The 15,827-nt window shown below is 38.6% G+C and overlaps 1 protein-coding gene across 1 annotated transcript in view; it reads right to left on the bottom strand.

The window, feature by feature from the left end:
• LOC150088107 (cyclin-A2-like) overlaps positions 1–15,215 on the bottom strand; it is a 106,708-nt gene extending 91,493 nt beyond the window's left edge. Inside the window, exon 1 of the mRNA XM_090370023.1 lies at positions 14,856–15,215. Within this exon, the coding sequence (XP_090226149.1) occupies positions 14,856–15,026 (171 nt within the window). The 5' untranslated portion in view covers positions 15,027–15,215. The remainder of the gene's footprint in view (positions 1–14,855) is intronic.
• Positions 15,216–15,827: the final 612 nt, after the last annotated feature.

The following is a 15,827-nucleotide window of genomic DNA, read 5'->3' as shown; positions in this document are numbered from 1 at the left end:
TTGCTGACAAATTTAGTCAGCATAAAAACCACCTCTTATTTTGCTGATATATTTTCAAAATCCAGTGAAGCACAAAAAAAAAAAAAAAAGACTAATTTATGAAAACAAAAAACATTTGTAATTTATGAAATTACAAATGTAATCTATGAACTAACTGGATATTTCTTTTTATTTAGAAGGCATGACTTCGGTTAATAAATGTGTAATTACCAAATTAAACTGAATTTTACCTTCTGCTGGAGTTGGTTCTTCTGCTACATCTGATACAGAAGTGCTTCATTTAATGATCAGTAGTATAATGCTGGGGGTTATTGCAAATTGCTGCTGTCAGGGGTGGTTCTCCTGACCACACATTATAGTCTTGCTTCAAGGTTTTTTGTGTTTTTTTTTTTGCTGCCTGTGTCAAATTTTTACCAATGGCATAAGAGGATACCCAGCTTTTAACATTTGTTCCTATGTGCAGATCCTTTTTAAAAACTTTGCCAAGCAAGCAGTATGCAACTTTTTATTTTCAACTGGGACTATTTTATGGGAAAAATTCAGGCATGCTTCATTCCTGCCTTAGGAGCTGATTCTCATACCTCCTTTTTTTAACATAAAGCTGTGGTTCATGAAAAAATTTTGCAGTCTACTACACTTTCAGCAACAGCAAAGTGATTACAATTAACAGTGTAAAATTTTTACCAATGATGTAAGAGGAACCCTAGTTTTTAACTTCTGTTCCTCTGCAAGTCATCAGGAAAATATTTTTAAGCAGTACACACACCTGATATTCTAACCAGAAGTGCGTTTCAACCAAAAAGTCAGGTACACTCTCCCTGAGGCTAATAGCACTGCACAGGCATGGTGACAAATCTGAACAATAACCAAGAGGATAACCCTTGAATTTGAAAGTGTCTGCAGTTTTGCCCAGACACAATAGGAGGGAGTATATGATAAGAGCCTTGTTGATCAATTTGGCCCTGGAAAGACTGTGCAAGGCTCAAGGTGTAGAATTTTTTTCAGCCTGGTCTGTACTTGTTAACAGGAGACACTGCTTCTACAGGGATGGGATGGGATGCACTTAAATAGAAAATGTGCAAGAATATTTGCTGATGCTATCGAGGCACTGTTAGGTGGGTCGGAAAACTGCTAGCTTGGAGGGATACAAGGACTAATAGATTAACAGTAGCCACTGGCAGAGGTGAAAGTGATTCTTGCACTGCTTCTATTGGAATGAGCAGCAGCCTGGAAAACAAGATGCAGGATATTTCAGAGACTGCTGGGAGTCATTGTGGTACAAGTAAACCCATGGGTTGTGTTAGGGTAGCTAAGAATAGGAACAGATGCATGTATACTTGCGTGTACACAAAAGCTAGGAGTTTGGTAAATAAATTTGATGAATTTCAGGTATTGCTCAAAACATCAAAGGCAGATATTGTTGGGATATCAGAGTCAGACAGATACAATGAATACAGAACTGGAATTTGGGGAGTACAATGTGTACAGAAAGGGTAGACAGGACAGGAAGGGAGGAGGGATTATGCTATTAGTTAAGAAACACATAAAATCCAAGGAAGTGAAGCCAGTCGACATCGGTGGACAGTGCAGTGTCGAGTCAGTTTGGTGTGACATAAGCAATGGGAGATCAAAATTGAGAGTAGGAGTGTGCTATAGGCCTAATGACTCTGATGAGTATAATAAGAAACTGTACAGGGAAATAGTGGGCCAGTAAATCAGAGAGTCTTATAATGGGGGATTTTAATTTCCCAGATATTGGCAGGAATTTGTGGGTGGGTCACTCACACACTAGTAAGGCTTTTGTGGATTTATTGGATGATTGTTTTCTACATCAGCATGTTTGGGAGGCAACTAGAGAGAGTAATACTCTTGATCTGATTATCAGTAGTGACTCTTCATGCATTAAGAATCTGCAGATAAAGGAACCACTAAGTGGCAGTGATTACAGTGTGCTGAAGTAGTATTTACTCAAAGAGGTAACTACCATCAGGGGTAAAGGGAAGGGTTATTGCTTTCTTAAGGCGACTACGATGGCCTGAGACAGTATTTAAAAATTCTATACAGTGGGACCAACTGATGATGATGTTACTAACAGCAAATTCAAAATGGGAAGCATTCAGAGAACTTATCTTGGAAGCTACTACGTTTTACATACCAACTAAGAAATATTGTTCAAGGTTTAGGCCTAAATGCATGTCAGATGAACTAATGAGACATATGGCAGAGAAGAAAAATGCATGGGATACATATAAATTAATGGGTGACATGAAAGCCTATGATAGATATAAGCTGGTCTGTAACCAAGTCACAAAGGAGATTAGGCAGGCAAAGGCAGATTATGAGAAATCCTTGGCAAAGGATGCAAAGAAAAACAGAAAAGAGTTCTTTACCTATGTAAACTCTGGAAGGAAAGGGATGAATCAGATTGGTCCACTGGATATTGATGGTTCAACAGTTGAGGATCCTGCTCAAGTGGCTAACAAACTAAACAAGTATTTTGCATCTACATTCACACATGAGGAGTTATTCAGGAAGGGGGAATGCCAGAAGTGAAGTAAACTCTGGCAGTGAGCTAGATGATTTTGTAATAACTGAGAGGAAAGTGGTGGAGAAATTGTTGAGGATAAACATAAAAAAGGCACCTGGGGTGGATGGGATCTATCCAGTTATATTAAAGGAGGCAGCAAAGGAAGTGAGCAAACCCTTAGCCATAATTATGACAGCTTCTTTGGACTCAGGGGAGATACCCATAGACTGGAAATGTGCAAATGTGACCCCAATTCACAAAGGAGGATCAAAGGCTGACAAGTATTTATAGACCTTGAGTTTAATTTCTGTTCCAGGAAAATTAATGAAGGGACTGGTTAAAGAAGCACTGCAGGATCATCTAGACAAGACTTCAGTTATAGCTCGGACACAGCATGGTTTTGTTAAGTCTTGCCTGACCAACTTGATTGGATACTATGATGCAGTCACAAAAGAACTGGATGCAGAGAATAACTGATATTATATATTTGGATCTTAGAAGGGCTTTTGATGCTTTTGCACATGGAAGACTGCTGTACAAATTGGAGCAGTGTGGCATTGGAGGAAAATTGCTGCTATGGATAAAGTAGTGGTAATCAATGGACACTGCTCATCATGGACTAATGTTATTAGTGGAGTCCCTCAGGGTTCAGTGTTGGGTCCATTATTGTTTTCTGTATTTATAAATGATATTGATGATGGTATATCAAGCTTAATGTCCAAGTTTGCAGACGATACAAAGGTTGGCAGGATTGTTAAGGACACTACTGAACCTATGCTGCTGCAGCAGGATCTGGAAAGGTTGAGCAGATGGGCTGAGAGGTGGCAAATGAAGTTTAACATTAACAAATGTAAAGTACTACATATGGGAAACAGCAACCCCAGAGCAACGTATCGACTCTGTGGTACTACACTGACAGTGGTAGAGAATGAAAAGGACCGGGGGGTTATTGTGCAGGCAGATATGAAGTTCTCTGAGCAGTGCAGACGGGCTGCAAGAGTAGCTCATCATGTATTGTCAATGATATACAAGAATTTTTCTAGCAGGGATAAGGAGGTGATTATTCCCTTGTATAAGGCAATGGTCAGGCCGCACCTTGAGTACTGTATACAGGTTTGGAGGCCTCATTTCAATAAGGATGTAGAGCTGCTGTAACGAGTACAGAGAAGGGCAACAAAATTAGTGAATGGAACAAAGGGTTGCTCTTACGAAGAAAGGCTTAAGTTTTGCAAATTACAGTGTCTGGAGACTAGGCACCAGCGAGTTGATCTGATAGAGGTGTATAAAGCCTTGAATGGTTTGAGCATGCTCAATGCCAATGGGATTCTTCCTCTTGCTCAGAATAATCACCTGAGAGGGCATAAATTCAGATTAAGGAAAGACAGATGTAGGATAGATGTGCAGAAATTTGCCTTTAGCCAGCAGGTAGTTGGTTGGTGGAAGACTTCCATCCCTTGTTGTGGAAGTTGATAGCCTAAATAAATTTAAGGGTCAGCTGGACAGGTATTTCAAATGAACGGAGGGGTGAAATGGAAGTGGGGTTTTTTTTTTTTTTTTTTTTTGGCTGATGCTGCATAAGCTTGCTTTCTTGCATCATATGCGCCTACTAATGCTAACCCAGTACTGAAACAATATACATACATTAAAACTAAAAGGGAAAGTGAAAAACAAAAAAATAAACAATTTATTGGGTAATCATGGTATTTTTTTTTTTTTTTTTAATTGCTGTTGACTGGTTAAAAAAAAAAAAATTCTAATCTCTTACTTTTGCAGAATAATGTTTTTCAAAGCATCAATGAAAATCAAACAAAATATAACAGAATTTGTATAATCACTTCCCCCTGCCTGCTGGATGCTAGTAAGAATCTACTTATTAGCTTCCTACCTTTCGTCTAACTTTTGTATCAGCAACCTTGGTAAACCAGTGCACCTGATACAAATGTCAGAAGAAACTTTTGTATCAGATGTAGTATCCCATGTTTCCAATCCATACTCAATACACTTCATTTAGTGGCTCACGAAGTCTTCTGACAGGATATTAGAGTTCTGAACAATCAATACCATTTCTCCACTTGTTCTTCAAAACTGTGCTGCCTTTTTACACTTTCTTATTCTACTTTTGTTTTTCCTTCTGTTTGGAAATTTGCTCATATCCAGCTAGGTTTAAAAAAAAAAAAAAAAGAAGTATATATATCTCTATTAGGAACCTTCCCTTTAACCTTTCCCTTGGCACATCCAAGTCACAAATAATGCTCCCTCTGCATTGAAAAAAAAAAAAAACTTTCTCTTTTACTCTCAGCATTACTTTTCTTCTAATCAGATACTGACTCTACAAATCTCAAATATGTAGGGGGCACCCAAAAAAAAAACCTCTCGAGCTTCTAAACTCAATTCAATAGAGGGCAGTCAGGTTAATCAATAACATCCCTTAAAACATCTCTCCACATCAGATGTTCAGTTTCTGCTACATGCTTTTTTTCATAGACACTTCTATCCCACTGTTCTTCTGAATTGGCATCTAATTCCTCCACTCTTTTCCAGACCAGTCCAAACACATGCCACAACCAGTCAGCATCCACTCACTGTCCTTTTCCTCATTCTTCCCCTTCTGCTTTCTGGGACACCTTCCTTCACATGTATTTCCAAAAATACTACAACCTGAAAAAATCCAAATCTAATGTCAACAATTATCTTCTTTCTTAGTCTTCAACCCTACAGTAGTAAGTACTATAGGTTGTAATACCTTTTGTGTTCATTAAAAAAATCCATTGTTCATTGTGGTTTTCATAAAAAAATAAAATTAAAAATTTTTAAAAATAACTTGCATAGCATTTAGCAGCATCATACTCTAATTTTATCAGTGGAACAAACTAGAATTAATGGTAGGATCCCAAGCTGTTCATGGGCTAGCTAAAAGAGAGCAGACAAAGAGTTTTCATAACTAGTCAAAGGGTGGGCCAGTGTAATAGGGATGGTTCCTCTTTCTAAATATATGCATTTTAAGGGCACAAAAGGTGATATAGTTGTACACGTTGGCACTAATAATATTAAGAGTAGGAGACCAGCTGAATTACTTAACAAGTACAGGTCACTGCTGAACAAAAGCCGAGAATTAGGGTTGAATTTGAAAGTGTCTGCAATTCTGCCCAGACACGATAGGAGGGAGTATATGATGAGAGCCTTGTCGATCAATTCGACCCTGGAAAGATTGTGCAAGGCTCAAGGGGTAGAATTTTTTTCAGTCTGGACTGTACTTGTTAACAGGAGAGATTGCTTCTACAGGGATGGGATACACTTAAATAGAAAAGGTGCAAGAATATTTGCTGATGCTATCGAGGCAGTGTTAGGTGGGTCGGAAAACTGCTAGCTTGGGGGGAGACAAAGACCAATAGATTGACAGTAGCCACTGGCAGAGGTGAAAGAGATTCTTGCACTGCTTCTATTAGAATGAGCAGAAGCCTGAAAAACAAGATGCATGGTATTTCAGAGACTGCTGGGAGCCATTGCGGTACAAGTAAACACATGGGTTGTGTTAGGGTAGCTAAGAATAGAAACAGGTGCAAGTATACTTGTGTGTACACCAATGCTAGGAGTTTAGTAAATAAATTTGATGAATTTCAGGTATTGCTCAAAACATCAAAGGCAGATATTGTTGGGATATCAGAGACGTGGTGTCACACAGATATAAGGGATGCAGAACTGCAATTTGGGGAGTACAACGTCTACAGAAAGGATAGACAGGATAGGAAGGGGGGAGGGGTTATGCTATTAGTTAAGAAACACATAAAAACCAAGGAAGTGAAGCCAGTCGACATCGCTGGACAGTGCAGTGTTGAGTCAGTTTGGTGTGACATAAGCATTGGGAGATCAAAATTGAGAGTAGGAGTGTGCTATAGGCCTAATGACTCTGATGAGTATAATAAGGAACTGTACAGGGAAATAGAGTGGGCCAGTAAATCAGAGAGTCTTATAATGGGAGATTTTAATTTCCCAGATATTGACTGGAATTTGGGGGCTGGTCACTCACACACTAGCAGGGCTTTTGTGGATTTATTGGATGATTGTTTTCTACATCAGCATGTTTGGGAGGCAACTAGAGGGAGTAATACTCTTGATTTGATTATCAGCAGTGATTCTTCATGCATTAAGAATCTGCAGATAAATGAACCACTAGGTGGCAGTGATCACAGTGTGCTGAAGTGGGATTTACTCAAAGAGGTAATTACCATTAGGGGTAAAGGGAAGGGTTATTGCTTCCGTAAAGGCGACTACGATGGACTGAGACAGTATTTAAATTCTATACAGTGGGACCAACTGATGATGATGTTACCAACAGCAAATTCAAAATGGGAAGCATTAAAAGAACTTATCTTGGAAGCTACTAGGCTTTACATACCAACTAAGAAATATTGTTCAAGGTTTAGGCCAAAATGGATGTCAGATGAACTAATGAGGCATATGGCAGAGAAGAAAAATGCATGGGATACTTACAAATTAACACGTGACACAGAAGCCTATGATAGATACAAGTTGATCTGTAACCAAGTTACAAAGGAGGTTAGGCAGGCGAAGGCAGATTACGAGAAATCCTTGGCAAGGGATGCAAAGAAAAACAGCAAAGAGTTCTTTACTTATGTAAACTCTAGAAGGAAGGGGATGAATCAGATTGGTCCACTTGATATTGATGGGTCAACTGTTGATGATCCTGCTCAGGTAGCTAACAAACTAAATGAATATTTTGCATCGACATTCACACATGAGGAGTTATTCAGCGAGGGGAATGCTTATGCAGCATCAGCCAAAAAAAAAAAAAACCCCACTTCCACTTCACCCCTCTGTTCGTTCAAAATACCAGCTGAGCCTTAAACTTATTTAGGCTATCAACCTCCATGACAAGGGATGGAAGTCTGTTTCACCAACCAACCACCCGCTGGCTAAAGGCAAATTTCCGCACGTCTATCCTACATCTGTCTTTCCTCAATTTGAATTTATGCCTTCTCAGGTGATTATTCTGAACTAGAGGAAGAATCCCATCAGCATTGAGCATGCTCAAACCATTCAAGGCTTTATACACCTCTATCAGATCACCTTGCTGGTGCCTAGTCTCCAGACACTGTAATTTGCAAAACTTAAGCCTTTCTTCGTTAGAGCACCCCTTTGTTCCATTCACTAATCTTGTTGCCCTTCCCTGTACTCGTTCCAGCAGCTCTACATCCTTCTTGAAATGAGGCCTCCCGACCTCTATACAGTACTCTAGGAGTGGCCTGACCATTGCCTTATACAAGGGAATAATCACCTCCTTATCCCTGATGGAAAAATTCCTGTATATCATTGACAATACTCCATGAGCTACTCTTGCAGCCCATTTGCACTGCTCAGAGAACTACATATCTGCCTGCACAACCACCCCCCAAGTCCCTTTCATTCTCAACCACTGTCAGTGTAGTACCACAGAGTTGATACATTGCTCTGGGGTTGCTGTTTCCCATGTGTAGTACTTTACATTTGTCAATGTTAAACTTAATTTGCCACCTCTCAGCCCATCTGCTCAACCTTTCCAGATCCTGTTGCAGCAGCAGAGTGTCAGTAGTGTCCTTGACAACCCTGCCAACCTTTGTATCATCTGCAAACTTGGACATTAAGCTTGATATACCATCATCAATATCATTTATAAATAAAGAAAACAATAATGGACCCAACACTGAGCCCTGAGGGACTCCACTAATAACATTAGTCCACAATGAGCAGTGTCCATTGATTACCACTCTGTCTTCTCCCCCTCAATCACCCCTTTATCCATAGCAGCAATTTGCCTCCAATGTCACACTGCTCCAATTTGTATAGCAGTCTTCCATGTGCAACAGTATCAAAAGCCTTTCTAAGATCCAAGTATATAATATCAAAGCTATTCCCTGCATCCAGTTCTTTTGTAACTGCATCATTGTATCCAATCAAATTGGTCAGGCAAGACTTCCCCTTAACAAAACCATGCTGTGTCAGAGCTATAACTGAAGTCTTGTCTAAATGATCCTGCAGTGCTTCTTTAACCAGTGCCTCCATTAATTTTCCTGGAACAGAAGTTAAGCTCACAGGTCTATAATTACTTGTGTCAGCCTTTGATCCTCCTTTGTGAATTGGGGTCACATTTGCACAGTTCCAGTCTATGGGTATCTCCCCTGAGTCCAAAGAAGCTGTCATAATTATGGCTAAGGGTTTGCTCACTTCCTTTGCTGCCTCCTTTAATATAACTGGATAGATCCCATCCACCCCAGGTGCCTTTTTTATGTTTATCCTCAACAATTTCTCCACCACTTTCCTCTCAGTTATTACAAAATCATCTAGCTCACTGCCAGAGTTTACTTCACTTCTGGCATTCCCCCTTCCTGAATAACTCCTCATGTGTGAATGTAGATGCAAAATACTTGTTTAGTTTGTTAGCCACTTGAGCAGGATCCTCAACAGTTGACCCATCAATATCAAGTGGACCAATCTGATTCATCCCCTTCCTTCTAGAGTTTACATAAGTAAAGAACTCTTTGCTGTTTTTCTTTGCATCCCTTGCCAAGGATTTCTCGTAATCTGCCTTCGCCTGCCTAACCTCCTTTGTAACTTGGTTGCATATCAACTTGTATCTATCATAGGCTTCTGTGTCATGTGTTAATTTGTAAGTATCCCATGCATTTTTCTTCTCTGCCATATGCCTCATTAGTTCATCTGACATCTATTTTGGACTAAACCTTGAACAATATTTCTTAGTTGGTATGTAAAGCCTAGTAGCTTCCAAGATAAGTTCTTTGAATGCTTCCCATTTTGAATTTGCTGTTGGTAACATCATCATCAGTTGGTCCCACTGTATAGAATTTAAATACAGTCTCAGTCCATCGTAGTCACCTTTACAGAAGCAATAACCCTTCCCTTTACCCCTAATGGTAGTTACCTCTTTGAGTAAATCCCACTTCAGCACACTGTGATCACTGCCACCTAGTGGTTCATTTATCTGCAGATTCTTAATGCATGAAGAATCACTGCTGATAATCAAATCAAGAGTATTACTCCGTCTAGTTGCCTCCCAAACATGCTGATGTAGAAAACAATCATCCAATAAATCCACAAAAGCCCTGCTAGTGTGTGAGTGACCAGCCCCCAAATTCCAGTCAATATCTGGGAAATTAAAATCTCCCATTATAAGACTCTCTGATTTACTGGCCCACTATTTCCCTGTACAGTTTCTTATTATACTCATCAGAGTCATTAGGCCTATAGCACACTCCTACTCTCAATTTTGATCTCTCAATGCTTATGTCACACCAAACTGACTCAACACTGCTGTCCAGCGATGTCGACTGGCTTCACTGCCTTGGTTTTTATGTGTTTCTTAACTAATAGCATAACCCCTCCCCCCTTCCTATCCTGTCTATCCTTTCTGTAGACGTTGTACTCACAAAATTCCAGTTCTGCATCTCTTATATCTGTGTGACACCACGTCTCTGATATCCCAACAATATCTGCCTTTGATGTTTTGAGCAATACCTCAAATTCATCAAATTTGTTTACTAAACTCCTAGCATTGGTGTACACGCAAGTATACCTGCACCTGTTTCTATTCTTAGCTACCCTAACACAACCCATGTGTTTACTTGTACAGCAATGGTTCCCAGCAGTCTCTGAATGGGCATGGACATTTTGCAATGGGTACAAAGAAGAGCAACTAGATTAATCAAGAACACAAAGGAATATTCTTACTACAACTATAAAAGACTTCAGTTCTATCTTGCAGCACTTGGAAACTAGATACGTGCAAGGAAAACTGATTGAAGTGTTTAAGGTTTTGAATGAACTGAGTAAACTTAATGATTATGGAATTCTTATTCTTTCTCAGAAGACATACACAAAGGGACAAAACTTAAGTAAAAGGTTGGATGTAGGATAGATGCACAAAAATTTGCTTTCAGTCAGAGTAATTGATTGTTCGAACAAACTAGCATCTGGTATTGTGGAAGTGGGTAGTTTGAATAGCTTTAAGGATGAATGTGACATATTATTGGAAAGGTGGACAGTTGAGGTGGGTAGTATTATATATATTTTTTTCCTATTGTGGACTGAGTGCATCATTCGCCACTACTAATAGTACAGCAGTTAAGCATTGCTGTTAAACTTTGCAAACTGCATCTTCGAGGTTAATGCTAGTTGCTACTTTCATGTACTTTCTATTGCCAACTTCTGAAACACTTCAGCATCAACCCTATTTTTTATTTTTTTTTTGTTAGTTGTTGGCACATCGGCTTCTGTGGCCATAATGCACCTCCCAAAGTTTTTGCATTTTACTCTGATCCAAGCCATAGGCGGGATTCGAACCTGTGACCTTTGGGTTGCCAGGCAGGCACTTTACCCACCTGGCTAGCCTGGTCAGCCATCAACCCTATACAACAGCAAAAACTACTCAATCCTGCAGTGTCATTGTTGCTTCACAAGGAAGCTCATAAGGGTGACCCTTGTGAGGTTCCTCTCAAAAATGATGAACCTGTGTTAACAGTTGCAGCACCACTGTGTTCTATTATTTTAAAGCAGCACAATACCAAATGAAACTTGTTGTGAAAGCCAAGTTTTTTTGATGCTGTGAGCATAAACACCACTGCATTAAGACTATGAAGCTTGTAATTGCATTTGTTCATAATTCACATATTTGCTTTTAAACCCTCAGTTTTATGGAACATGATTTTAATGGGCAAAAAGAAGTTTCACCAGAGTATAATTCCGAGGTGCTTATGAAATAAAGGAAACCAGGAACTCCTGAACCATAATCAAGTGTCCCAGTCCATTTATGGATAAACTTCCCATCATATAATTAATGCTTGTCTGTGCACTGTTTCTTTATTATAACCTCATTTATGGTGTATCACCATGGCCCTATGAGACTTTGTGAAAAGAGAAAGCATGACATCTGTGTTGCCCAGATATTAAGCTATTAGAGGATATTAAGCCATTATGAGGCCATAATGCTTAATGCTTTAAGCATTAAGCATTATGGCCTAAGGAAAGAGATGCACCACAGTTTAACTTCTCTAATAGCTTAATATCTGGGCAACACAGATGTGCATGCTTTCTCTTTTCACAAAGTCTCATAGGGCCATGGTGATACACCATAAATGAGGTTATAATAAAGAAACAGTGCACAGACAAGCATTAATTATATGATGGGAAGTTTATCCATAAATCGACTGGGACACTTGATTATGGTTCAGGAGTTCCTGGTTTCCTCTATTTCATAAGCACCTCGGAATATACTCTGGTGAAACTTCTTTTTGCCCATTAAAATCATGTTCCATAAAACTGAGGGTTTACTATATTTCCTAATGCACCACATATATTAACTTGTTAACTTTGTGACCACAACACCTTAATATTTATTTATTTATTCAGGTAGTATTAGACAAAGCAAAGAGGAGAGACAAAGGTTACATCAGAAACTGGATTTAAGAGATGGAAACTGGAGTGAACAGAAAGAGAGAAACACCAAAGAAACAAAGAGATAGAGTGAAAGAAGATAGGAGGATATGTGCAGTGACAGAAGATCCAGGAAGGAAGGAAGAATCCAATAGCATTTTCACCAAGGAGATTAAGGGACTTTGAAACCTGAGAAACTCCTATGAAATAAACGTACTAGATGGCAGTCACTTCCAACACACACTGATCTCATCAACACTAAAAAGCTGTTCCATTCCCCATTGCTTATAATAAAATTTCTGGATAATTCTGAGCAGCCTTTCGCCATATTTAATGTTGTATAATCTCCTATACTGTTCGTTGCACAGTAAATAAGGGGAATTAGAACTTTCATTTTTTGGAGTTTAAATTGCTATATTGTATCCAAAGCTTTAAGATATCTTTATCTATATAGTAGTTTAGTCACTTGGAACCAATTTGAAAAGGTCTGATTTCAAGTGGAGGCATGAGGTTTTATGTGAGCATAATTTTGGGATCACTTCCTCCTCTCAAACGGGCAAACTAACCCTAAACATATGCAGACACAAATTTGGATACACAAGAATGCAAATCAATGGTAAGCCACCCATACACGACCTGTGAAAATCTCCAGGATTAAGAACCTGCGTTTGGGAAGAATACTCATCACTTCAAATTAAATGCATCTTAAGGTAGCCTGTTGAGTTTGGTCTCCTATTCAAACATTTAAGTCGTCATCAATGTCAAATATCATATAATACCAAAATTATCACATTATTTCAGGTGTAAAAATAGCATATGTTCCAGGTGATCATGGTAGTCATTAAACAAGGGATACCTGTATGTGCCAAGAAATTTATTTTTAGATAGTGGGAGTTTACATGTACAGCAGTATTGCAGAGCCACGTGTTTTGGAACTGAATAACCCCTTTTGATGGAATATAATCTAGTTCTCAAAATATTTTAAGATGGAACTCAGCAGACCTAGGTCACACTGCAGCTGCATTGAGAATCAGCAAATAACAGAACCCTGTGCTACTTCCTTGGACTACTTCCTTGGAATTGTTAAGTCAGATTCCGTTTAAGTAACCAAAAAAGGTCTATTAATTTAGAGAAGCATACATACACAGAGATGAACTTGCATTAAGAACACCCTACCCATGACATCATGTGTGGCATCTGCTACCACATAATGCACAGTTTTTATTTCAGGACTAGCATTCAGCAGTGCCAATGCTCTGTGCAAAGAATGGTCCAAAGATGCAACCTAATCAAGTCCAAATGACTGTCAGAGCTGCTGCAGACAGCAATGCTTCATCTATATCGAGTGGACCAACCTATGAAAGAACCACCAGGCAAAACAAGTGTTTTTGACAGTCAAACATTCTGTCCAATTGAGCAGATGTGCCACAGTAGAGCAAATGACTCCATAATACAATATGGAAAGAGAGACCACAAGCCATTTCAATACGTACTGTGCACCAGACACTAGCACAGTTGGGCTAGTGCAACTGATGATCCACTAGAACACTTCCCAATGTGAGTATTTCTACTGACATGAAAATATACCAACAATAGGCACAAGCAAAGCCAAGCCACTGAACAGTGAGATCAGTGGAAACAGGGTCCAATGAATCTCACTTGCAACTGCACCATATCAAGAGACAAGTGCACTCACTACAAAGCTCTTGAAGGTATTTTTACAGGGGAGAAGCATGGCGGTCTGGGGTATGTTTGGGTTGGAAATCCTGGATTATAGACAATGCTTTTGATAGCAGCCTTGCTGGACAACTAAGGCATCTTTTAACAAGACAACACTATGTTACAAGCCTATGACAATGTGGGCCTAACTTAAAGAGCACTCCAGTGAGCTGTCTGACCTCCTGGCACTATCAAACTCGCCAAACCTTAACCTCAACTGAACACATGTGGGATGTCAAGGAATGAACCATTTGGCACCTGAATCCAGTATACACTGAATACCTGGAAACTATGAGATGCAGTGTAGTCAGTATGGATTACAATGCCTGTGAGCACCCATCAGTAGTACCCCATGGAGTCTACGCTGAAATGTATCTAAATTGTGCTGTGTGAAGGTAGTCAATGTAAAAGCTATCTCAGTGTATAATTCCAATGAGGATTTACAACTAGCTACTGATTGATGATATTGGAAACTTCACACTTCAATATCATCATTTCGTTTTAACTTAGGACTGCATATAATTCTATTATCACACACAATCAATCACCACAAGCTAATAATTAAATGCGAAGAATTCGAATGTCTTCATGATACTATATGTACACTTATTTTATGTTGTGGGCTGCATAAAATTATCCAGATTATCTGCATAAAAATCATCTAATTATCTAGATACTCATTCTACATTTATCAATCGTGACTGAAGTTATTCAATAGAGTTAATTTTCCCTTCTAGATGAACAGGATCAAACTTGCCACATTTGTCCGAATACTAATACCCAACCACTAAGGTTAAGTTGAATAAATAATAACGAACAATTTTAACAAGTTACGTGGTACGTGTAAAAACGTGAACTAAATTTAAAGTTCTAAATTTATTAAAACGTGAATTATTATTATCCATAACTCAGAAAATTGTGTTAAATACCTAAAATTGCCAATGGCAGAACACCACAGAACTCGCAACACGATATATGCAATAATCTGAAACAATAACCCCTCCGATCGATATTTTATCAGGAAAAATAAAATAATTCTAACAACGAAAATTAAAAACTTTGCAATTAAGGGAAGATAACTTAAAAATCGGAAACTATATTTGGAAGCTGAAAACACAATTACTGATAATCGGGTGTAATCATAATCTACAAATCAATAACTCACTGATTTTGCTTTTAGTCCTCTAGTTGGAAGTCTGTTATTATCAGGTAGATTTGATAATGCCCTTCTTTTCGGAATCTGCTGCGAAACATTCGTTGTTTTAGTCTGATTACCTCCTGGTTTATTTTCATCATCTAAATTAATTTCATAAGGACCGAAGCGGAGGTTGGCCATTCTGGTCAGATGTATTTTACTAAAACTGCGCTACAAGGTGAACAGATGAAAAGCGATATAACTAAAATCCGTTAGGTTTCACTGAAAACATCAGTAGCAGCTAATATGAATGCATCGCTGTCAGATCAATTTATAACCACTGTAACTTATAATCATGCACTCCATCCCATCTCTTCTCACAGGTTGAAACACTTTCAAAAGAAATATTTAAGTATTAAACAGAACAAGAACAGAACACTAGAATATGCATATAACTCCCGGCTTTCCAGCTGGAAAACGTTAAAATCCCCGCGATTCTACAAACCAACCAATAAAGAGGGAATATGAAATCACGTGCCAAAGTGATAGAAACGAAGGGAAGGAGAATGGCGCCCTCGGAGATAAAAATACGGTTAATACCAACAAAAATGTATATTTTATATATGTAAAAATTTAAATATATATTTCAGTAAATGGCAACAAACTAAACACATCTGAAATGCGATTAGCCAAATAGCCAAACATCACAATCCTAAAAATTTGGTAAAATCAGGTTTTTGAACAGTGCCGGTGTGGTATGGATACCAAGCATATCTTTGCAGAATAATTTTCCTAAATGTTTCAATAATTTTTACACGACAGATTTAATAAAAGGTACAGGAAATCGAACATTTTGAGGAGTGGAAAACGCAATCATAATTTTGCTACATAAGAAAGCAGACAAATAATAAATTAGAAATTATAGACCAATTAGCATGTTATCCCACATCTACAAGTTGTTCACAAGGGTCACCACTGACAGATTAGAAAGAATACTTGATT

This window comes from Mastigoproctus giganteus, chromosome 3, assembly GCF_048544385.1.
Source record: "Mastigoproctus giganteus isolate SK-2022 chromosome 3, ASM4854438v1, whole genome shotgun sequence".
NCBI classification, from domain to species: Eukaryota; Metazoa; Arthropoda; class Arachnida; order Uropygi; family Thelyphonidae; genus Mastigoproctus; species Mastigoproctus giganteus.
The sequence above is the reverse complement of the archived record's forward strand: the minus strand, read 5'-3'. Positions and strand labels throughout refer to the sequence as shown.